This window comes from Cicer arietinum, chromosome 4 (genome assembly GCF_000331145.2).
Source record: "Cicer arietinum cultivar CDC Frontier isolate Library 1 chromosome 4, Cicar.CDCFrontier_v2.0, whole genome shotgun sequence".
Classification (NCBI taxonomy): domain Eukaryota; kingdom Viridiplantae; phylum Streptophyta; class Magnoliopsida; order Fabales; family Fabaceae; genus Cicer; species Cicer arietinum.
This window is the reverse complement of record NC_021163.2, coordinates 11,255,283-11,279,346: the sequence shown is the minus strand read 5'-3', so window position 1 is coordinate 11,279,346 and position 24,064 is coordinate 11,255,283. Positions and strand designations below refer to the sequence as shown.

Sequence of the window (24,064 nt, the reverse complement as noted above, 5' to 3'; positions counted from 1 at the left end):
CTCAACTAACTTTTATGATAGGTTGGTCATTAATAATGCTTATTACTTGCAAGTGTTCTCAAGCTTGATTGCTCTTTCAGGATATTTAGACACTGTATGGTGCGTGTTACAGTTGATTGTTTGACAATGGAAGATACATGTGTTAGTTATACCTATAACCACAGAAGCATAATCAATTATTATTGACTAATAACAAGTGCTAGTCATGTGAGGACAAGAATTATGGGCAGCATCGCACTGGCTATGTATATGAGCCGTAATGTGACTTAAAAATTGATGCCAAACAGCACCAGTGGTTAGATTCAATTTGTGCTTTGCAAATTAGAAACCAACTCCAACTTTCGTACAGTTGCGATTTATTTTTGAAACCCCAAAGAATAAACTGAAGCATACATCATGTCAGAGAATTTATATTTTGATGAATTCAAGTGACAAATCAAAGATATTGAAGAACTCAACAAAACTGGGTTTACTTGTGAATTGTTTAATATTGCTACTTCTAATTAAACAATAAATTTTTTTGTAAGCCTGAGTTCTGGCATAAATAATGTAATAAACTACAATCGACAGTCCAAATGAAGTTGAAGCAGCACTTTGATCCTCCTATCCAACCATGTATGTGATCCAATAGACAAACTTCTGTGTCTTCAGTTTAACTGAAAAAAGTAGTAACATATTTAGCGGGGAGAGAATTTTGAAGAGATGGACAAGTCTCATAAAGATGTCCCCAAACAAGTATTTTTAAAGGAAAATGCTAATACGTGCTCTTGGAGCAAATACACTTGTTAAGAATCCAAATGTAGAATATTTTTTTTTAAAAATGGTTACTTAATTAATTACTTAACAATAAAGACTTACCGGGGTTATTGCGTAACTTTGAGACTGGTTTCTATACGTTCAATTAGCTTATCTGCTGGTAATGCTCCCTCCTGAAAATCATGAAAACCAAAATTTTATCTTGAAGAAGATAGATGCTAACCAAGCAGCAAACATCCCAGTTTTCTTTTGTCTTGTAAAATATACAAAACATCAATATAGGTTCACAATATTTGGTAGATAGTGCACACGATGAACTTTTTAAAAATAAAAAAATAACATATCGAGCACACAAGACAGCTGTCTATGAATTCATCATATGCATATTAATTTTGAATATATATTAACATTATATTCAGTTTCATGATTTAAATTAAGTGCCATGTCATCTAATTTAAAGTCATTGCAAAAAAAGCAGATAAGTCTTCTGCGCATTATAAAGTGTGTCAAATGATTAATCACCATATTCAGAAGGAAAAAAACAGGAAAATATAACCGAACTTACGAAGCGATCGAAGGGTTTTCCATCCTTAAAGATGATGAAAGTTGGCAATGCCTCAATTTGGTATTGGGTGGCAATGCTAGGATACTTCTCAGTATCAATCTTAACTACCTGTATCTGATCATTAAGACGAGCGCTTACTTCCTCGAGTACGGGAACCATAAATTGACAAGGACCACACCTGTAAACCGGCATTGGGTTACTCATTAGATGTAATTATAAAAACAGTTATAAGTTAAAACAGCTTAAACATGAAAGTTTAGCTGATAAGATATAATTATATAAATAGTTATAAGTGAAAACAGTTTAAACATGAAATATTACCAGTTTAACAGATTAGATGAAATTATATAAATAGTTACAAATTAAAACAGTTTAAACATTTCACCCTATACAACCAACCCAAATATACCCGAATAGATAGGAAGAAAATGAAAACACGTGGGAAGAAAGAAAAAGTTACCAGGTTGCATAGAAGTCAACAAGTACAGGCTTCTCAGAGTTAGCAAGCAAATCATCAAAAGAGGAAAAGGTTTGTTTCTTTGCTTGAACCTATAGAAAACAATATCCAAAAATGCTGGTCAATGTTAATTGATTTTTACAGAAGCAGAAAAGTACAGATTAAGTGATTAACAGGTTTGAGTGCAAGCATAGACAAGACATGGCCCATCACCCTTAAAGCCATAGTTTTAAGGTACTTAAAATGAATGCAAAATCTGGCAATGAGGGGGCAACAAATCCAGTATAGAAAGCATTTGGATAAACTAACTTAAATGAGTGTCTATTCGCCCACACAACAGCAACCCAGCCTTATCCCACTAAATATGGTCGGCTACATGGACCAAACGATGTCATAATGTTTTGTCATTTAGCATATATCTCTATCCAATTCATTAATCTATAAGCATTTCTTAATAGATTCTCTTATAACTTCTCTAGGTCTTCCTCTGCCTCTAGCGATTTGAGAACTCTCCATTTGATCTACTCTCTTTACTACAGAATCTATAGGTCTCCTATCCACATGACCAAATTACTTAATCCGAGTTTCCAACATCTTTACTATGATAGGTTCTAACTCAACTCTCTTTCCAATGCTTTTATTCTAAAGCCAATCTCGTCTATTCTTTCCACACATCCAACACAACATTCTCATTACCGTCCAACACTCCATATTGAACCGTATGATAATTTATGTCATAAGTGCTCAAATTCAATAAGTATATACTATGTTTGAATATAAACATTGAAAAACCATTCGCCTTTTCAAAAATTGTTTTCATTTCAGCGTAAAATAAGATTTGGGGTGGATGGTAATCAAAGAGGGAGAAAGGGTAAGCATAAACAATTTTAGGGAACTTTGAAAATAAACTGCAAAACAGCTTGTAAGCATAAAATAAGGTAATTCTATTAATTCTTGGAAACACCTAAACAAATGCATATTTCAAAAGATAATCGAAAACAAACTCCCTAATACAAAATTATCCTATAATAACAGAGAAATAAAAAAAAATGCATGAGAGGAGGGTTTTCGAGAATTAAAAAAAAAAAATCACAAACAGCTTCCATATTCCACCAATAACAACAACAAACCAACGCCTCTAATAATAATAATAATAATAATGAATGAATGAATAATAGATATTGGAAATGAAAGCGGAGGATAGTTGATGAGTTACCAGAGGGAGGAATCGAGGGCGGGAGGAAGAGCGAAGGCGGCGAGTACCAATTCGAACGATAGGGAATTGAAGCTTCGATGCAGAAGAAGTTCCCACACGTGTGGAAGAAGAGTTGAAAGAATTGAGGATTAAGGAGGAGGAAGACGCTGAAATGGAAACGGCCATGGTAAAGTCAAAATGCAGCGAGAAGCACAAAAATGTATCTATTTGTTTGGACTTTGGATAATAATCACAAAATTGTTAAATATTTTATATTTCTATTTGTTTGGAATCCACGGAGATATTCAATTCAATTAAATTACTAGTAATATCTCAACGACGAAAACGAAGCAATTAACTAGTCTGGACTTGTGAGCTTTGCTCACCAGACTCCCTTCGCTTCTACTTTTCCGTCTTTTTTTTTTAATAAAATAATAATCTATGCATTTTCCGCATGTCTTTAATTAAGACAGAATTAGCATACCCAAGGCTGGTGAATCAAATTTTGTGTCCATCAACTCATTTTTTATTAGTCTAGCCTTACTATGTTGTACCGAATTCAACTTTGTTGACAACCTATCACTGGAATCCAATTACTTTTATTAAATTAAAGGGAAAATTAACATTTTTCTTTTTACTCCAACAGTATATTTTCTTGAGAATTTAAAATAAATTTCATAAATTATCTCACATCTTTATACTTTTTATTTATATTTATTTGGATTGAATTTTTTAAGCAGTATTTGAAATTAATTTGTTTTTTTATCCACAGGTGTAATTTTTTTAACATATAGATGCAGATATATTTTAAGAAATAATTTAACAAATTGGTGTTACTCAATTTCAATTTACATGGTTAAATACATACAAATTAAACTCTAATTATGATGTCACTTTGTTATGGTTAGTACGTGCAAATTAAACTCTAATTATTATGTCATTTTGTTATACCGGTTCTTAAAACATCTTGACATGGTAGCAAACTTTAAGTGTAATAGTGCATTGAACAAACTTACCACTTTTGAAAGTAACCGACCAATCGTTGGAAAGAAATAAAAAGTACTCAATGGTGAAATTTAATTCACTATTCAAAGTTGTGAATTGGTCGAGCGGTATTCAGCAGAGAATCTCAACCACACATCTCATAAAAAGAAAACACATTCAATGAGTTCTTGAATTTTCATTTGAATTGCAAAAACCCCTGCTATTCTTGTCATCGGTGTATGCTTTTACTCCCAAACAGAGTTAAAGTCAGGTAAGTTGAGCCAACGAAGGTTGGTGGAGGACTCGTCTAAATCTTTTCATTAAAAAAGAACAAACAAAGGTAATATTATAATTTCTATTTTCCTTCAATGATAAGTTTTCAATTTATTGTACAAAAATCATTCATACAGAATAACTTACATGTCTAGTGATACAAGATGAAACAACAGTTACAATGCTAAAACTAGAAATCCTCGCCTTGGAGACATACATGGCCAGCCTTGCAATTTAAATTTAAATAAATGACTCAAAAACTACTTCCACAAACACCAGAATACACAGAAAACTACATACAAACAGAGTTCAAAACCGTGTGGCACCGTGTGAAAATTTAGGTCCATGAGAAGATCATCCATCACTTGTTAGTATGAAAGCCAGAACAACAATGGTTAGTGCAAAGACAATGGTGGCAGCACGAAATAACCGTACATACTTAATTGTAGTTTGATTCTTGCTCTCTTCACTGCCTACCTCAATCTCTTTGAGTAGATCTCTCACTTTATTAATGTCCGAATCCTTTGAAGCTTGGACAAGTTTACTTTTAATCTTCTCAAACTTAGCCAGACTCCTATTCCCAGATGTAACTTCTTTTGACCAGATAAAACCTGTCATTTTCCACAAAAGGATCCCGACATAGATGGCTACAATGCAATCTACAGAGTAGTGATGGCGTTCTCGTACTTCTCTTTGGGCACTGTGCGCTACAAGTAGCCATACAAGAGCTGAACTGAAACCTCCGTACGCTTCCTGCAACCATTTTTAACAATTAGAAGTCACAAATTATGCTGCCACTTTAAATCAGATGCAAATAACGTCAAGATGATAAGACAACAGAGTCTAGTAATGGACTTCAAATCTTACTGTCCAAGCCATAGCTGTGAGTACAGCAACAAGCATGTGGCCACTGTATAGGAGGTCATTGCAGCCACCACCAGCTTTCTTTAACAGACTGAACCATGAAGTTCCTTCGGAGGCAGTGGGTCGCAGAAAATCAATCAGAAAGTTCATCAAACCCCAATCTGGCTGGTAATCTTCAACCGGTCTTCCAATGTCAACTAAGAAAGAAAAGTATGTTATTTTCCGGACTTTCTAACAAGCAAAATATCTATAAACGTGGACAGGTTCATATAATGTAGAGGAGAGCCTAGGTTACAGACATACTTATTATCCAGCTTTTAAAAACTTAGCCTAAAAACTTTCAACATTGTATTTACCAATGATACATAAATAGCAAAATCTAAAATTCATATGATCAATATCATACAGAATGTCATGTTCAGATTTCTACATAAAATGTCATCAAGAAACGTAAAGTGGCTTTCCAATAATTCCAAAGTAGAAAAGCTAATATTTTTCAACTTCAATTCAAAGTTACTCTTTCAAGGCAAAGGAGTGGACGGAAAAAAATTGAAAAGGGTCTTAAGTGAACATTACAAGTCCTGTGAATATGTTAATATTAAGAGCCATAATATATATACCCTGGAGTAAATAAGTATAAGGTCTGAGAACAAAATTTAATAAGAGCAACGACAAAAATCCAGTGAAACAACAATCTGCATACCATAAGCTTGATCAAGCTTTAACAACTGGCTGATAGCACTATTATCCGAAGCATAAGGAGCATAATATTTCTGAGCCCACCGATGAGGATATGCGGGAACTCTGAAGCGAGAATTAGCACACCAAGGACGAGCTGACGGAAGAATTGTAGAAGGAAAAGTTATGGCACGAAGAAGGCGGCCAATTGCCATGGTAAACATGTATCTAGCACCTAATCCAAGGCCAGGAGCTTTTACAGAACCAAATAGCACAGAAAATGCCAGCATCATAAACAGCATCAAAAAATGGTGCAGCCCAATTATACGCGCTCTTAATATCTCAACAATTGGAGCCGGAAGTTTCTCATTTAATGCCAAGAGAAACCATTGACCAGTGTCCGGCAGAGGAGCTGTCTTCCTGTCAGAACAAGTTAAGTATATGTTTCCATATTTTTTCAAAACATAAAATAAAATTAACAGGAGGTTTAAATTAGGTTTATGTCAATAATTTAAATTAACACAAAACAACCCTAGTTAAAGGAAAATATTTCAGCTAGTAGCTATGTAGCGCCAACACTTTATAATCCATCAATTCTATTTTCTCAGTTTATAAGAGGTGTCTACGTGTCAGTGTCTTGTCTGGTGCTAGTGTCAAGTGTTTCATTGGTTAGTAGCAACTAGTGGTAATTATGAACCGGTTAAAAAGTGTATAAACACGATCATTAATTGACCAACCATACACTATAAATTACCATCAAAACTATCAAAACAGAGATCTTAAACTTCAAAAGTCTTCGTTGGATGCAAAGTAAAATAAAATATTAAATCAAACGAATTTAATGTCCGAGAATCATGGCATACTGTGCTTAATATAGTATAATAGCTTAGATCTACTTCGTGAAAATTAATCCAAAAAAAGAAATGGTGATAACAGTAGTTACCGGTGCCAGTCGAGGCCAAGAACCGCGGTGACTGAGCGAACTGAGAGGGCTTCGAAGAGGAGAGCAGCGAGCATGAAGAGCATTGAAGCGACGAACGGAATAGCCGCGCGGAACTCCGCGGACCAGTAGCGGTAAGAGGGAACGCGGACGACGGCGGCGAGGGCGAGTAGGGACCATAGAGCCGGTTGTAGACGTGAGTGCCACGTAGGGGATAGGTGGCGGAGGTAGTCAACGGCCACGTAGGATATTGCAGCGACGCCGAGGCCGGCGCCTTTTGCCGGCCACCGCATTGAGAAGATCTGAGAGTGAGTTGAAGTGTGCTGGCCTGCTATTTGGAGAAAGTTAGTTTTCGGTGGGACCCGCTATGATAGTTACACTTTTACATCATTTCACTTTCTCCATAGTCTAATAAATTAGGTGGTGTTGCATTTAAGATGTAGTATTCAATTATTTTTAAAAATTGGATTTACAAATCTAAGAATAAGGTATTTAATCAGGATTTTTTTTTTAATAATTTAATGAAGACATTGTATCACTTCAAATTTCCATAGACTGTTTTGTACAAAAAATTTATTTTATGGACTTTTGTTACTATTTTTAGTTAGTTTCGAATTATAAATTTTTTTATCTTATTTTTTCTGTTCTCTTTATTTTTTTTAATTAGGCAATTTTCTTCTCGATTTATTTATTTCATGTTCCCTCTTTTTATTTATATACTTTTTCTGTTATTTAATTTTTATATGTCTATCTCTCGTGTTTTAATTACTCTTTTGTCTCTCTTTTATTTATTTATTTATTTTTTCTAATATTTTGTTTCTCTCTTATTTTCATTTATCTACTTTTATCTTTGAATTTCTTATAAAATATTAAATGCAGTCTTTCATTTGAATTTTTTTTAAAAGTTATATTAAATTATCAAAATAATATTTTTTAGTTTTAATATTTAATTGTATATTATTGTATTCGACCAAATTTATATGAACCCTTAAAATTAAACATAGTTCATTTTAATATTAATTTATAAAAAAAAAATAAGTTGAAATATTATATTACAGAGTACATAATTTGTCTAGAGTACAGAGTTTATCGGTAAAATTTGGTTAAAAATTATTGAGTTTATTGAAATCTTACAAATCCATTAAGTCATCTCAAATCTTAAAAAGAAAAAAATTAAAAATTTGGTATAAATCTCATTAAGATGGTTAGCTTTGTCACAACAACTACTTTTGTTTGGATTGACTTTGGCATTCTTCACGGCAACTACTAATTTAAAAATTGAATATTTCTTTTCCCTTCTCGGCAATCTTATACCATGGACATCGGTTTGGTAGAGATTTTCTGATTTTGTGTAAATATATGAAAAATATGTTAAATGTGATATTATAATAAGAGTTTATTTAGAGTGAATTCTTAACCATTAATTAAATCAATCTTATACTATGGACATCGGTTTGGTAGGAATTCTCTCGTATTATTTATATGGGAACTCTTTTCACTTATACATTATACACACACACACACATATATATCTCTAGCTTCCTGCACCCTCTCTCTTTTCTTCCTCCCCTCAATTGAAAAAACATGGACCATGGTAGCACAAACTTGCAAATTTGGCGGATAAATTATCTTATCACAATTGCCAAAAGAAAAGAATGAACGTCATAATTATTTTTCTTCTTATAATACTTTTAATTATTCATTATCTCATCTTATTTATATTTTTTTGTAATATTAACTACTTCACTATTTCACATTAAATATATCATTTAAGTTATACATCATAAAAAATAATTAACTGTACAATTTTCCATAATACAAAATTACTTTCATCGTTAAAGTACTATTGAAAAATAAAAAGTTACTAAAATAGTCAGATATATTAAGTATATATGAGTGAAAAATATTAACGCATTATGTTTTTCTTTGTTATAAAGAGAGGGTAAAACGTCCATAATTAACACTTCATTGATAATATAAAATAATTAATAATGAAACCGACATTATTATTTTAAATTAAACATTCATTATAAAAAAGAGAGATATTTATTATAAGATAAAGAGAGTGAATAATTAAGATAAAAAAGAGTGAATAATTAGAACTATTGGTATTATTATAAGCCAAAAGAAAAACTATTAGTATTGATTTATTTTAGAATAAACCACTAGTATTATGGACAAATCAACAATTAAAGTTAATATATATATATATATATATATTAAATAACTTAGTCTAAAAAATGAATTTGATATATTAAAAAAATTAATATCTCTGAAAATTTATACCAACATACAACTTTAAAATATAGCGAAAAAAAACAATCGAAAAATTAATATTTTTATCTTATTTTTAAATTATAATTTTTTTTATATTTTATTAAGGAGATAATACTAAAAATACTAAATTTACACGAGTCGGCAACTATAACATTGTGGCAATGGGTAGCTCTAAATGTGACAACTTTATCACCGTTGGTTTTGGTGTTGATTTTGATCTCCTGGTTGACGATACTTTCTTAGATTATGGTCTCATGACCGACATCTACAGCAATCATCTTCCAAATGCATTGTGTTATATTTGGTTGGTGACATATTTTTTTGTCCACATGCGGATATGACTCTATAGTGGGCATAAATTGAAGTATAATCCTCCAATTAACAAAAAAATGACTTTCCTTGGTACTTGATATAATTTAACGAGAGTACTCTTAAATTGGTTATTTTGAAGGTGAACGTGTACCAACTTTGACATATATTATTATCAATGTACGCATATAGTATAATATATAAATAGACACACCATGTCTATTGTATACTACGTCAAAAAGAAATCAAATTACCAAGGAAATAAATGAAGTTTAATATTGTTGCCTTGTTTCTTGTCTTCTCTCTTCTCATGGTAAGTTTTTCTCTATGGAACTTAAATTTATTTTATGATTAAGTAATTAATTTATTCTGGTTTTCTTTTAATTTTATATATCTGGTGAAATGAACAGGGTGGTAACTTGAGCCATGGAAGAAAAGATGTGAGAGACTATTGGAAGAATATGATGAATGAGCAAGCTATGCCAGAAGCAATTAAAAACCTTGTTCAAGTTCCAATTGTATCAAATAAAAGAAAAGAAGATCGTTATATTAGGGACTTTGATGTACATCCTAACATCATATTATATCATACACATGTACATTAGAAGTAGCCGTAAGGAAAATTACCAGAATGTGGTTGAAAGATTAACCTGCTATAAATAATTAAAAAAAATAGTAGTTAACTTGAAAGCATATTTGTTGTGACTGTATGAACAATGTCATGATTTGATATATAAAAACTCATTTATGTATTGGTATTTAGTTTTGTACTATTTAGTATGTCGATAAATAAATAAATAAAATTCACTATTTCTAACATTGAGTGTTTGTTTAACCAACGGGCCATATGAATTTGAAAATATTAATTAAATATAGTTCTATAATATTAAAATGAGTATTTTTTTTAAAATATTAAAATGAGTATTTTACTCTTTTTTTAAAATGTAGTTCAAATTTCAAAATATAAAAATTACTTTAAAAATTACTTTTAGATGAATTACTTTAAAAATTAGATTAATTACTTTAATTTTTCTATTAGATGAATTACTTTAAAAATTATTACTAATAACAAGTGTCCGACACTTTAAAAATTACTGCTAATAAATTTGATTCTATTTAGCAAAACCTATTCGAATTGTCTTGAGTTCAAGAACATAAACTACACTTTTCCTTTTAAAATAATTGATTATTTCACATGTAGCAAAAAAATTGTATAGATGAAAAAGAAAATATTATTTTTATTAGATATTGGTGCATTATCAATGTTATAAATGTATAGTTCAAAATATTGTATTTATACAAATAATATTAATTAAAAAATACAATTAAAAATAAGTACATTAAAAATTGAAATAGTTAATAATTTTGATATAACTTTTTTTATGATAAATAAGTCATTTATTTTAGAACGGATGAAATATATCTTATGCATTGTGTGACTTTGTCATTCAAAATAAGCTCAAAGTTTTCACACACAAAAAAAAAAAGTGATTTCAGTGCCATATGAAATTAATTTGATATTTTTTTCTTTAACATTTATCTAATCAATATAACTTTAATTTTTACAAAATATTTATGCCATGTGTGCCACGTAAGGGATAGGTGGCGGAGGTAGTCAACAGCCACATAAAACATTGCAGCGACGCGGAGGCCGGCACTTTTTTCCGGCCTTCGCATTGAAGAATATCTGAGAGTGAGTTGAAGTAGCGGGATTCGGGTGCTGGCATGCTATTTGGAGAAAGTTAGTTTTCGCATATATGATATTTACACTTTGTCGATAGTCTAATGAATTAAGTGGCGGTGCATTTAAGATTTTAAAAGATGTTACTATTCAATTATTTTTTTTAAACTAGATCTACAAATCTAAGAGTATTTAATCAGGATATTTTTTAGTAATTTAATGAAGAATTTGTATTTTTTTAGTAATTTAATGAAAAATTTGTATCACATCAAACAAACTCTCTTGGTTTAAAAAAAAATTCAAATTTCCATGGATTGTCTTGTACAAAAGATTTTATTTTATGGTTTTTTTTTACTATTTTAGTTAGTTTTTAATGATAAATTTCCTTCTCTTATTTTCTTTGTTTCTTTTCTAATCATGTAGTTTTCTTCTCCATTCATTTATCTCATTTTTTCTCTTTTTATTATTTACTTTCTCTTTTGTTTAATTTTTATATGTCAATCTTTTGTGTTTTAAATACCCTCTTCTCTTGTCTATCTTTTTTTTTTTTTTAATTATGTTTCTCTATCTTATGTTCATTTATCTATTTTATCTTTAATCTTTTTGAAAAATATTATATATATATATATATATATATATATATATATATATATGTATATATATATATATAATCAATTTATCTTATCAACTATCAAACATAGTATTTCCTTTGAAGAATTGCAATAAAGATTATATTAAATTATCAAAATATTTTTTTTTTAGTTTTAATATTTCATTGTATATTATTGTGTTCTACTAAATTTATATGAACATCTAAAATCAAGCACAGTCCATTTTAATTTTAATTTAAAAAAAAGATACGTTGAAATATTATATTAAAGAGTACATAGCTTGTCTGTAAAATTTGGCTAAAAATTATTGAATTTATTGAAATCTTACTAATCCATTAAGTTATCTCAAATCTTAAAAAAAAAAATCAGAATTTGGTATAAAATATCATTAAGATTGTTAGCTTTGTGACAACAACTACTTTGTCTCTATTGAATTTGGCATTCTTCACGGCAACTGCAAATTTAAAAATTGAATTTTTTTTTCTTCTCTTCTCGGCAGTCTTATACCATGTACATCGATTTGGCAGGAATCTTCTGATTTTGAGCAAGTTATATATGAAAAACACTTAAATGCGATAGGTTTTATAATAAAAGTTTACCGAAAGTGAATTCTTAACCATTAATTAAATTATAAATGGTTAAAATTAAAATAAAAAGTCATATAATTTTTTTAAACGGTCATTAATACTTTTAATTATGATTATTATATATGCTTGTCGGTGAATATTTAATTCTCTGGTATTAAAACTCCTTTCACTTATACATCTCACTCACACACATATATATAATGTTAAATGAGATCAGTTTTATAATGAGATGGTGAAATGATTAAATTTTGACTTTACAATTATGTATAGATAGTCATAATTAAGAGTTATTTAGATGTTATATGACCACTTAAAAAAATCACAAGACTTCTTGTTTAATTTTATAGTTGTGTGGTCAAAATTTATTTATCTCATTGTAAAATACATCTTATATATATATAAAATCAAATGTGAGTAATTATGTTCACTCAAAAATGAATTTTCTATTAAAATTAAGAAACAAATCTTTCTTTTGCCAATGAATAATGGTGAGTAATTGTTTTTGTTTTTTTTTAGGGTCTATTTTTTAGAATGTGTTAAATTTGGGTTGAATTTTTCTGGTGAATAAAATATGTAAAAAGTTTAATTTAGATTGGAGTATCAAAGCATATTATACTATAACGTAATGAAATATTTTTATTTAATTAAATCAACAAAAATTAAAACTTAATATAATAGTTTTTTATTTAAAATTATTTTATATGGCAATATATATATATATATATTAAAAAAAATTAATATCTCTAAACATTTATACCAACATACACCCTTAAAATATAGCAAAAAACACAATTAAAAAATTAATATTTTTATCTTATTTTTTTAACTATAATTTTTGTTTATATTTTATTAAGGAGAAAATACTAAAAAAAAAAAAAATACTTACACGAATCGGCAGCTCGAGAGCTGTAATTTCGTGACAATAAGTGGCTCTAAGTGTGACAATTTTATCACCATTAGTTGATTTTGATTTTAATCTCCTGATTGAGGACACTTTCTTAGATTATGGTCTCATGACCGACATCTACAACAATCATCTGCGAAATGCATTGTGTTATATTTGGTCGGTGATATATCTTTTTGTCCACATGCGGATATGACTTTCCTTGGTACTTGATTTAATTTAACGAGAGTACTCTTAAATTGGTTACTTTGAAGGTGAACGTGTACCAACTTTGACATATATTATTATCAATATAAATAGACACACCATGTCTATTGTATACTATGTCAAAAAGAAATCAAACTACCAAGGAAATAAATGAAGTTCAATATTGTTGCCTTGTTTCTTGTCTTCTCTCTTCTCATGGTAAGTTTTTCTCTATGGAACTTAAATTTATTTTACGATTAAGTAATTAATTTACTCTGTTATTATTTTTTGAAATTTAATTGAATATGTTTGTGATGCTACTTTTTTTTGTTTTTCTTTTAATTTTATATATCTGGTGAAATGAATAGGTTGGTAACTTGAGCTATGGAAGAAAAGATGTGGGAGACTATTGGATGAATATGATGAATGAGCAAGCTATGCCAGAAGCAATTAAAAACCTTGTTCAAGTTCCAATTGTATCAAATAAAAGAAAAGAAGATCGTTTTATTACGGACTTTGATGTACATCCTAATATCATATTATATCATACACATGTACATCAGAAGCAGCCTTAAGGAAAATTACCAGAAAGTGGTTTAAAGATTAACCTGCTAGAAATAATTAAAAAAATAGTAGTTAACTTGGAAGCAGATTTGTTATGACCGTATGAACTACGTCATGATTTGATATATAAAAACTCATTTATGTATTAGTATTTAGTTTTGTACTATTTAGTATGTCGATAAATAAATTAAAAAAATTCACTATTTTTAACTTTTGAGTGTTTGTTACTCTATTTTTGTGTCCCGTAAAAGATAAGAATATTTATTTATAGGGTGGTTAAATTAGTTCAACCAACGGATCATATGAATTTGAAAATATTAATTAAATATAGTTCTGTAATATTAAAACAAGTATTTTACTTTTTTTAAAATGTAGTTCAAATTTCAAAATCTAAAATAGGATTCAATTTTTAAGAGTGCCAATTTTAATTTTTCTACTAGATGAATTATTTTAAAAATTATTACTAATAACAAGTGTCGACACTTTAAAAATTAATTATTACTAATATATTTGATTCTATTTAGCAAAATCTATTTAAATTGTCTTGAGTTCAAGATAATAAACTACTCTTTTCGTTTTAAAATAATTGATCATTTCACATGTAATAAAAAAAGTGTCTAGATGAAAAAAGAGAATGTTATTTTTATTAGGTATTGGTGCATTATCAATATTATAAATGTATAATAAAAACTATTGCATTTATACAAATAATATTAATTAAAAGGAACAATTAAAAATAAGTACATTAAAAATTGAAATAGTCAATTATTTTGATATAATTTTTTTTATTTATAAATAAGTCATTTATTTTAAAACAGATGAAGTATATCTTATGCATTGTCTGACTTTGTCATTCAAAATAAGCTCAAAGTTTTCACACACAAAAAACAGTAATTTCAGTGTCATGAAATTAATTTGATATTTTTTCTAAAAAAAATATTACAAAAGGTTTCCTTTTTAAAAAGGAAAAATATTATTTTGATACATATTTTTTCTTTTAACATTTACCTAATCAATATAACTTTCAATTTTTACAAAATATTTATGCCATTCGATGTCTTTTTGTGTTTTCTTTGCTTGCTCGTACAATGAATTAATGCATATATTGACGGTATTAATCTCTTTTACATACGATTATAAGAAACTAATTTTCAAGTGTTGTTTGACTATCATCATTAACAATATCAATGAATTCATTATGTAACATTCAACTATTATTAACTATAATATTTAACTCTTATTTTGCTTCCTTTTCTTACAATATAAGCAATGAGGTTGTAATATACATGCAAGAGGTTGACATATCAGATCAAATTAGTTACCAACTATGCTGCACCTCGTTTTATTTGCGTCAATGTAAATTAAAAAGTCAAAAGCATGATTTTCATTGTTGCTTTTTTTTGTTCACAAATTTTTCTTTACTTTTTGTTACTTCTCTACAACAAGAAATCAGTAACGTTAACTTCATTCATATATAAACACACAAAAAATATCTCTAAACTTTTTAAGGCCAATGATAAATTAATAGGAGAGATGAGACCGAGAAAGAAAAAAAACACAATAACAATTTGAACCTCAAGTTACATAAAACTATTGCATGATACTATCAAATACAAAAACACAGCACAGCACCTAGCAGAGCTCTTTATATATGTAACACTCTCAAGTCTCAATCTATCACAAATGACAGAACCTCTTTGTTTTATGGGGGAGGGGTGAAATGAAATCTAACATCTAATATAGCTGAACATTTATTGTTAGTCAAGGTCAAGGTCTCACATAAGAGACTTGACATAATGAATGAAATACCAAATAAAAACTCTATGCTACCATTCTGAAAAAAAACAGAAAGTTCCTATGAAACCTAAATATTACATATAATGAAAAAAAGAAGTAAGAAAAAGTATATGCATGTAAGAAATCTACACACCACCACAAGGCACACAACACCACTTTGCAAGTTGGTCAAAAAACCACTCAAGAGGACTTAAGTTGTCCTCTTCCACATGAGATGGAGTTGGCAGTGGTAATTCTTCCGGCAGATGGCGATGAAACGCATCAACTGCCGCAGCAACGCCATCTTCATTCTCAATCAACTTAGCAACTTCCATCGCCCGAGATTTCACCTGAAACCCTTTAACGGTCAATTTTATTGGATAAGTCGTGTCAGTGAGTGATGAATATTTGTTCCACTTTTAGATGAGTCAAAATTAATTCTAGAAATGTAGAAGTGATTTTGACATGTTTGTTTGTTATCAAGTAGAATTGATTTTGTCTCCAAAATTGATTCTAACTTAAACTCTAATACACTCAAATCTATTTTTCACTTCACTTTTACGTAAATGTATACAAACAAAAATCACTTTACATTCAACTCACTTTTAACTAAATTCAATTTTACAAAATCCATTCATTAAAAATCATTTTTTTTTCTGCCGCAAACCATACACACATGTAGCTTTTGCCTCTAGAACTGGTTTATGGATTCAAATGTAAATCACTTTAAACCCAATTCACTTTTAGCCAAAATTAATTTTACATAATCAATTTATTCAAAATTAATTTGTCACCGTAGAACCAAACACATCTGATGACTACATATTTACGATCCTTACTCTTTGGATGTATAACAGAGGATGGTAGAAATGCCAAATTTACCTCTGGCTGGAGCATGAATTTTATAGCATTTGATAAATTCTCAACATTGAGTTCATATATTGGAATAGGGGCTGGTCCCAACTCTTTCTGATGTATTCTATCTCCCCAAAAGAATTGATCTCCAAAGAAGGGAACTATTGTTGTTGGACACTGCAAATTAAGGTATTCAAATTAGGCGAGAAAATAAATTAACTCACTATTTTAATTTTAATTTCTATAGCTTGGCTTGTGAGCTAAGGGGTACCGAAAGTGTTTTAAGAAATAGTTCGACAAACCAACATAACAACTAATTTACTAACATTTGTCTATAAAAAAATATTTTGAGACATTATGGAAAAGAAAAACATCACGGTGAAGATGCTATTGAATAATAATTACCCCGGCTTTTAATCCTGTAGCTGTTGTTCCGGCTCCACCGTGATGTACCTGCAATTTCATGCCTAGATTTGAGCAAACTTTCCACACCAACCCCTTTTTCTCTTAGAAAAGGACGAATAAATTGAAACTCACCACAGCAGAACATTGTGGAAACAACCAATCATGAGGGCATTCCTCAAGAAGGAAAACATTGTCAGAAATTTCTGCCACTGCATAATTGAATACACATGCAAGTTAAACTAATGTCAACCACCTAAAATGACATAACAAAATGTATAATTTATGCATGTGAATTCATAACTAATTAGAATTAAGATTGACAAAAAAAATAAAAGCAACAAGGAGGGGGCTAGAGGTGAGAGCTTCGGTTAGTTCGCATGATGTAGTAATAAACAACACATATTTCATTCAATCATTGACACTGATTATGATACAAAAAGTTAACAATAACTTCCTCAACATCCTCAGAAAAAAGTGAAACAAATGGGCACAAAACAAAATTGAAATAGAATGCTTACAATTCCCTAGATTGCCCCAACCTCGGTCAATAATTCCTCGTTGTTCTGTCTCCTTTAGCGCCTCCAATATAACATTTGTTGTTCTTTTAGGATCTTCAAGAGGCTGACATGGTAAAACACAAATTCTTTAAGATGACTCAAAAAAATCATTTTATAACAACTAAGTGTATGTTTGGTGGTATCAAGGTAGTTTTGCAAGAATCACGGTGAGCCACCGTGATTCAGACAAACTCACTATGATACCAAACATACACTAAGTCCTTGCAAGTGAAATCCCAACATGCTTCATTAGCTTGAAATAAAGGAATTAATTGGATATAGTTTATAAAAAGGATTCATAGTTCAAGTGTAAAAAATTACCATACCATGCTCCCAAACCCAAAATATAAAGGAGGCGGTCCTTTTTTAATCCATCGGACAAAATCTTCACGTGGTTGATACTTTGATGCAAGGCTCAAGAAACAATAACCAACAACATCAACTAAAGAACCCCAGTCTGCAAATTTGTTAAATGTCATTAGTTCTAGTAAAACAACAGATTTAAGACTCTAAGCAAAACATGCCAAAGACTAATCCATCTAAGCTTAGGTTGTTTAATGGAGGGCCGTGATTGATTTTATACCTTATAACATTTACAAAAAGCAATTTATCACCACAAATATGCTTATGGCATTTCATACAATATGCATATGATTCTCTTTAAAGATTAGACAGTTAACAATATATAGTTTAGTGGAGTCTAATTTCAAGCATAACAATTACATTGTCATCCTTAATAAAATTTTATGATAAAAAAACATTCGATTATTTGATTTCAGCTAAAAACTTTATAGTCTAACAATCCAAGTCAAAATTTACTGTGCATCTGAGCCTATTCTAGACAGTAACAACTACTGAATTTATCTCCTATTTCAAAAACTTGAATGATAAAATTATTACTCAATTAAAAAATTATAATAATGAGGTTAATAACCGCATCCTTGCTCATACCACTTGGTTTCGGAACAACATGAGGACTCCACATATAGGCAGTTGGTAAATGAGATATCGATCCACGGTACATGCTAAAGTATGCAATAGGAGGAAGCTTCAATGTTCTTTTCCTGAAGGAATTAATAATTCCTCGCATTCCCCACCATATCAGTAGATCCACAATTATATATGACAGCTGGAAATGGCACGGAAATATTGAAATAAGTTTGTCCATAAGGAAGTCCAATAATTTTTCATAAAAATATGAAAATCAGATTATGAAATATTGTTTCAGCCAAGGGACATACCCAATAACCGGCACCTTGAGGAACACGTGCTAAAGGGTGTGGAAACGCATAGGTTGGCCTGCATATTTTTGAAAAATGTTACAACTCAAAATGAATTTTTGAAAAGCACTGAAAAAAGGGATGATTAAAAATATATTGCATTTATCTGAATATCTGAGCATGCAGCTGTTCCTAGTTTTAACTAAAACATTTTATGTAATGTATGAATATTATTCAAGACTCTGAAAGTAACTTATATCTTGACATGAAACTTTATTATCTTGCTAACATATAAAATATGAATAAAGTATTATAACAAATTAAACTCACGTCCATGGCATCGTAAAGAAGATGTGAATAGGTACCCCAAGTGCTTCAGCAATATGTACATGCCCTGCAAGCCGGAATCAAATATATACCTCTATCTATAAAAAATCGTGTGCTAGGAAAACTTGCAAACATTACACGATAGAAAAACAAAAGGGTAAACCACCATTTTAGTCCCTGAAAATATAGGACGTTCGTATTTTGGTCCTTGAATCCACTATTTTTGTTTGAAGTAAATACGAGTGCAATATTCATGGAGAGTGTATTTTGGAAGAAAAAAACAAAAATTGAACATCTAACTGTTTGCATCACATAAATACATCATTACCTTTTTACTTATTTGTTGTCAATTTTACTACTGTTTATTTAAATTTATCTCTAACATGTATTTAGTTAAGGCATTAGACGAAGATAAAACAAAAATTGTTTTCATCCATGGGATGGAGAAATACAAATGCACCATACAATAATCTTCTAATCACTCACCATATGCGGGAGGGTTGGCAATAATAGCTTGAGCTGTGAAGGGAATACCGGTTTCGGAATCAGGTGCTGTGCAAGCTGGAAGAAGAGAATCAATTATGGTCTTCAGCTGCTTTCGTTGGATAGATATTTCAGTTGGACCAGAAGGGATCAAACCTTTATTCCTTGCCATATCTATTATTTCAATAACTCATTTAGTTTATCACTATATGCATATATAAGGAGTTGAGAACACTTGAAAATTTGGACAATTCATTTTATAGTAACAGCTTGAGGTATAGAAACAAGATATTATATACTTCTTGAAAAGTATTTGTAAAATCATCTAGTCATCCTTTTCAGAAATATACAAGAGAAATTGAGTATATTTAAACACCATGATATATCAGTGTATGCCGGAACGTTTTCTAACACAAACACCAAATTTAACAGGTGAACCGATATAAATGAGCTAAAAGAGGGCTGGCTACAGTCAAGATAAGCACAAAGTACAAGTTGACTGAAAAATAAACTATTACATATTAACAAATTATTAAAAGGAACCTCTTACATCCTGCCAATACTCGAGGATCACCTCCGAGAGGATAGAAATTTACACCAGCCGACCTTACAAATGTCTTGAAATTAGCATGAGTTGCTAGCCTAACACGATGACCATACTCCTGCAAGTAAATATTAGTTAACGTATGGAAGTACAAACTCAACAAAACTAACTTTCATAATGTAAAATTCACAAACAGTAGTGGAAATCAAGATTTTGCATCCTTGCAAATAGATCGGTGCAATTCTCCAGTGTATCAACGTGAATTGAAATGAAATACTCAAACATGCCTTAAGTCTCTTTGCAATTGCCACAAAAGGTTGTACGTCGCCTCTAGTTCCAACCACAAGTATGACAATTTGTAACCTTGGAACTAACTTTTTAGAATCAGAAATAAAACTTCCGCTCACTGTTGACTCTTCAAAAGACTGGAGCTCTAACAACTCTGAAGCTACTGTTGCACTCCTTTCTACATCAACTTCAACAGTCCCATCATTTTGTATCTTCACTAGGTTAGCAATCAGTTTTTGCTGAGAAGCAAAAGAGTCAAGCGTTATGAAAAGGCATGTCCGGTCTCCGACACCGACGCATGTAGTTACATTAAAAAAAAATAATTTTCTCAAATTATTACTGGTATCATCGTGTCAATGTCATGTCTAGTGTTTGTTTTAGTGCTTCATAGATAGATGACAATACATACCACAATATACACAACCACAACTTTGAAATTTCAGGTCATCCTAGTACAAAAAATACTTGCATATACCTTCTCGTGCTCGGACAATCTGTCCAATATTAGGTCATGCCTTCGAAGCACTCTCTTTTCTGTCATCGACCGAGAAATCATAACCTCGTCTTCACCTATTAGTGGATTTCTCTCAGCACCAATAGGTGCTGTGATGCAATGTTCCAAACCTTCATGAACAGAATCTAATAAACCAAACATATGAAATCAATCTCTTAACAAAGGCAAGTTAGAAACAATAGTCCTTGGGGACAAAACCAATAGCATTTAACCAAGGAATGAGGTAAGCACACACCTAATTATTTGTACAATGAATCAAATATATTCATGTTGACAAAAATTTCAATAAAATTGGCTTTTTAAGATTTGAACTTGTGAACCTAAAAGCCAATCGAAATTCGAAAGTATGTACTTTATCAAAAAGAAAAGGCATTTCACAAAAAGTAAGTAACTCAGCAAGGCAAAGGTTAAGCATAAAGGCTTTTGAAGAAGAGTTTCAGTGAAGCACAAATAATTTTACCCTAAGTCTTCACATTGATCATATAGACCTAGAACATATTTATTAGCCATATATATGATTCTTCATTTCTTCCTTGCTCAATTTAGAGGATAAGGTACCTAAATCCACAAGATTCTATAGAACTATTATACCATACTTCAAACTTAATATTATTGAATACTTAATATGAACTGTGCTATTACATACAATAAGGTTTCAATTCTTCATTATTAACAACGCCATAAAAAATAGCAACAATATTTCACAATCATCAATTATCTAAAAGCCTGAAAGAATAAACTGATTTAGCACAAACCTCTATGTGACAAAGAAGTAACTTGCAATGATTGGTGTTCCAAATTAGAAGAAGCTAAATCATCATCTTGTTGAGACGCAACTTCCACTGCCACACTAACCAATTCATCATCCTCCATTTGTCTAACACCCTTTTTCTCTTCTAAAACTTCTTTACACAAATGTTCAATCCCATTACAACCCATCATCAATAATCAGTTCTCAGCTTCAGAATCCTTAAGATTCATTTGTAAACAGTGTTGAGAAAAACTTAGCATATAAAACAAATTGCTTGGAATCTGATTCTGAACAGTAGCAATTCCTTTCAAAGAATTTACTGATAACACAACTACCCAACAGTCATTCAAGCAGAAAGAACGTTTGGTGAACTTAAAGTTCAAACCTTTTTTTAATTTTCAACTATAACCCCCACATCCCAATTCAAGGACTCAAGGTGTAGCTGTTGTTGTTCAAATCAATAAAAAAGAAGCAAAGTAATTGACTTTGTTATGGTTATGTCAACACTAAGATAGAAATTCACGAGTTTCGAATTCTAGTTGCTTCCTACAAATTGTTCTTCGCTGTCTAAATTGGGTTAACAACAAAACTCCACAAATTGAATCGCTTATGGTGCAAAAAATTTCATCTTTGTTTTTTTTCATTTTTCGGTTTTAATAAAGATATATATTGTTCTCTCGCTCAAAAATAAAATAAAATATTAGTTTTTATAAATATTTTACTCTATAAATAAAAAAGATAAAAAAATTTGTATATAATTCTTCAATTTAAATTATAGTCTCATTTTTTAATTGAGTTTAAGTATCACAGATAATTGATTTTTTTCATATTTTAATAAAAAGGTTACTTATTTCTTCTTTTTATTTATTTTAGTGAAAACGTGGTTGTTTTATATTTTATAAGACTACATGTGTCAAAATATAATAATAAATTAATAACTTACAAAAAATATTGTTAAAAATACCTTTCAAAAATTAATGATTTGACATTATTTTTAAAGAGTTTAAAGATAGTACAATTACATGGTTTTATAAAGATAATTATTTTATTAATTGTGTTGTAGGGAATGTTATTGATCGTGTATTAAAGAATTTTAAATTAAAAGTATGTTTTTTTATTATCATTTTGAAAAATAAATTATGATCGCAAAATATATTATTAATTGGTTTTTTCTCTTACATTTGTCGAGCTTTGTATGTAAGTTTGAAATTCTACTTTAGAAAACTATATCTAAATGTCAGTAGTCATGGAAACCTAAATCAAACTCTAAAATAAAACTTTAATGAAAAATAAAATAAAGACTATTTGAATACTTAAATTTTATTTTTATATACTTTTATTTATATTATTGTTTAAGATGCAAGATATTTTAATTTAACGAAATATTTTTATATTTACTACAACTTTTATCTTTTATTCTTAAATATTTGTATTTTAGACTTAAATATTCACACACACAAAATTATTTTCAGATCCACGAAGCCCTTGTTTTACTAGTTTTGATATTAAATTAGCTCTAATAGCTATATTTGAAATAGTATAAAAATGTGTGTTTCTTTTAATTTAAATTGTTATTTCATCAATAAAAAATAAATTGGCTCTTATTTTTATTTGCAAATTTATATTAAAACTTTTGTACATTAATAAATAATAATGATAGCGTGTATCTTTCAAAATATTAATAATAATTATTAAATTAATAATTACTCGTAATTAATTATATATGTGTATATAATATCAATTATTAATTGATCATTAATGTTGATATCGTTCAGTTTATTACTCTCTAGAGTTATTTGTTGATTTTAGAAGAACAAAATTAAAAAAAAAATATATACTTTAAAGTATTTCAATATAAAGTGTATTTTTTTGTAACTCAACTAATAAATAGCAATATTATTAAATACTTTTTGTCTTAAATTCAAATTCGGAAATTCAATTTTTATCTTCTAAAATAAAATAAAAAACAAAACCGTAACCATAAATAATTTATAGTGGACTACAAATTATCTACACTTGTGAGCATCCCCATCTCACGACCAAGCACGTGAGGCCAATGCATGTGATGAACAAAAAGATGGTAGCCATTGTTAACGGTGGTTTGGATTTTTCTATGTATAAATTTTTCTTAATCTTTGACAATTTTTTCTTTTAATTTTTTTATAAAAGTAATCTGTTTTATGAAAATTTGATATCATAAAAATTATACACAAACTTTTTACACACATATACAATTATTTTTTATGTTATTAAAACTCATGAGGATGGTAGTTAATAAAAGTACATAAAATATTAATTTTGATATTTCTTGATAATATATCAAATATTTTTATATTTATATAAAATTTTACACATTTGAAATATACTTTAAATTCAAATTAAAAAAATTAAAAGAAAAATAACATAAAATTGAGAGGATCAAAATTCATATTAATAACAGTTTCACAGGTATATAAAAGCTGCAATGCTTTTTTTGTCCTTAAATTATTTGACTATTTTTAAATGAGTTTATG

The 24,064-nt window shown here is 29.5% G+C and overlaps 3 protein-coding genes and 1 long non-coding RNA gene across 6 annotated transcripts; 1 reads left to right on the top strand and 3 right to left on the bottom strand.

Annotated features, from left to right (window-relative positions):
* Positions 1 to 397: 397 nt before the first annotated feature.
* LOC101492753 (uncharacterized) lies at positions 398 to 3,301 on the bottom strand. Its single transcript, XM_004496407.4, has 5 exons — positions 2,995 to 3,301; positions 1,782 to 1,870; positions 1,322 to 1,499; positions 859 to 929; positions 398 to 656 (listed from the first exon to the last, which is right to left on the bottom strand). Exons 1-4 carry the CDS (start codon positions 3,157 to 3,159, stop codon positions 864 to 866), a joined length of 498 nt encoding a protein of 165 aa, XP_004496464.1. The 5' UTR covers positions 3,160 to 3,301; the 3' UTR covers positions 398 to 656; positions 859 to 863.
* Positions 3,302 to 4,298: 997 nt separating this feature from the next.
* LOC101492422 (protein PHLOEM UNLOADING MODULATOR) lies at positions 4,299 to 7,112 on the bottom strand. Its single transcript, XM_004496406.3, has 4 exons — positions 6,716 to 7,112; positions 5,798 to 6,192; positions 5,098 to 5,291; positions 4,299 to 4,983 (listed from the first exon to the last, which is right to left on the bottom strand). The coding sequence occupies exons 1-4, from the start codon at positions 7,003 to 7,005 to the stop codon at positions 4,585 to 4,587; spliced, it is 1,278 nt and encodes a 425-aa protein (XP_004496463.1). The 5' UTR covers positions 7,006 to 7,112; the 3' UTR covers positions 4,299 to 4,584.
* Positions 7,113 to 13,353: 6,241 nt separating this feature from the next.
* LOC105851890 (uncharacterized) lies at positions 13,354 to 14,041 on the top strand. Its single transcript, XR_001143667.3, has 2 exons — positions 13,354 to 13,486; positions 13,636 to 14,041. It is a non-coding gene; the product is annotated as an uncharacterized lncRNA (long non-coding RNA).
* Positions 14,042 to 15,442: 1,401 nt separating this feature from the next.
* LOC101491663 (sterol 3-beta-glucosyltransferase UGT80B1) lies at positions 15,443 to 22,193 on the bottom strand. Of its 3 annotated transcripts, none has more exons than XM_004496403.4 (14): positions 21,556 to 22,193; positions 20,762 to 20,925; positions 20,286 to 20,525; positions 20,005 to 20,116; positions 19,458 to 19,628; positions 18,975 to 19,038; positions 18,666 to 18,723; positions 18,376 to 18,553; positions 17,751 to 17,881; positions 17,386 to 17,488; positions 17,000 to 17,076; positions 16,868 to 16,915; positions 16,490 to 16,639; positions 15,443 to 15,957 (listed from the first exon to the last, which is right to left on the bottom strand). In XM_004496403.4, exons 1-14 carry the CDS (start codon positions 21,740 to 21,742, stop codon positions 15,754 to 15,756), a joined length of 1,887 nt encoding a protein of 628 aa, XP_004496460.1. In that variant the 5' UTR covers positions 21,743 to 22,193; the 3' UTR covers positions 15,443 to 15,753. The 3 variants fall into 3 exon arrangements, with proteins under 3 accessions (XP_004496460.1, XP_027189811.1, XP_004496461.1); XM_004496404.4 differs by having other exon boundaries at positions 15,826 to 15,965; XM_027334010.2 differs by lacking the exon at positions 20,286 to 20,525.
* Positions 22,194 to 24,064: the final 1,871 nt, after the last annotated feature.

Bases quoted from the DNA above. Each gene is read 5' to 3' on its own strand.
- LOC101491663 (XM_004496403.4), bottom strand. From the start codon at position 21,742: ATGATGGGTTGTAATGGGATTGAACATTTGTGTAAAGAAGTTTTAGAA. The intron at 20,926-21,555 runs GTTTGTGCTAAA...TTGGTTTATTAG, and splicing joins TACTTCTTTGTCACATAGAG to ATTCTGTTCATGAAGGTTTG. The intron at 19,039-19,457 runs GTGAGTGATTAG...TCCGGCTTGCAG, and splicing joins TGCCAACCCTCCCGCATATG to GGCATGTACATATTGCTGAA.
- LOC101492753 (XM_004496407.4), bottom strand. From the start codon at position 3,159: ATGGCCGTTTCCATTTCAGCGTCTTCCTCCTCCTTAATCCTCAATTCT. The intron at 1,871-2,994 runs GTAACTCATCAA...TGTTTTCTATAG, and splicing joins GCCCTCGATTCCTCCCTCTG to GTTCAAGCAAAGAAACAAAC. The intron at 1,500-1,781 runs GTAACTTTTTCT...GCCGGTTTACAG, and splicing joins GTTGACTTCTATGCAACCTG to GTGTGGTCCTTGTCAATTTA.
- LOC101492422 (XM_004496406.3), bottom strand. From the start codon at position 7,005: ATGCGGTGGCCGGCAAAAGGCGCCGGCCTCGGCGTCGCTGCAATATCC. The intron at 6,193-6,715 runs GTAACTACTGTT...TTGTTCTGACAG, and splicing joins CTTGGCCTCGACTGGCACCG to GAAGACAGCTCCTCTGCCGG. The intron at 4,984-5,097 runs GTAAGATTTGAA...AAATGGTTGCAG, and splicing joins TCACAGCTATGGCTTGGACA to GAAGCGTACGGAGGTTTCAG.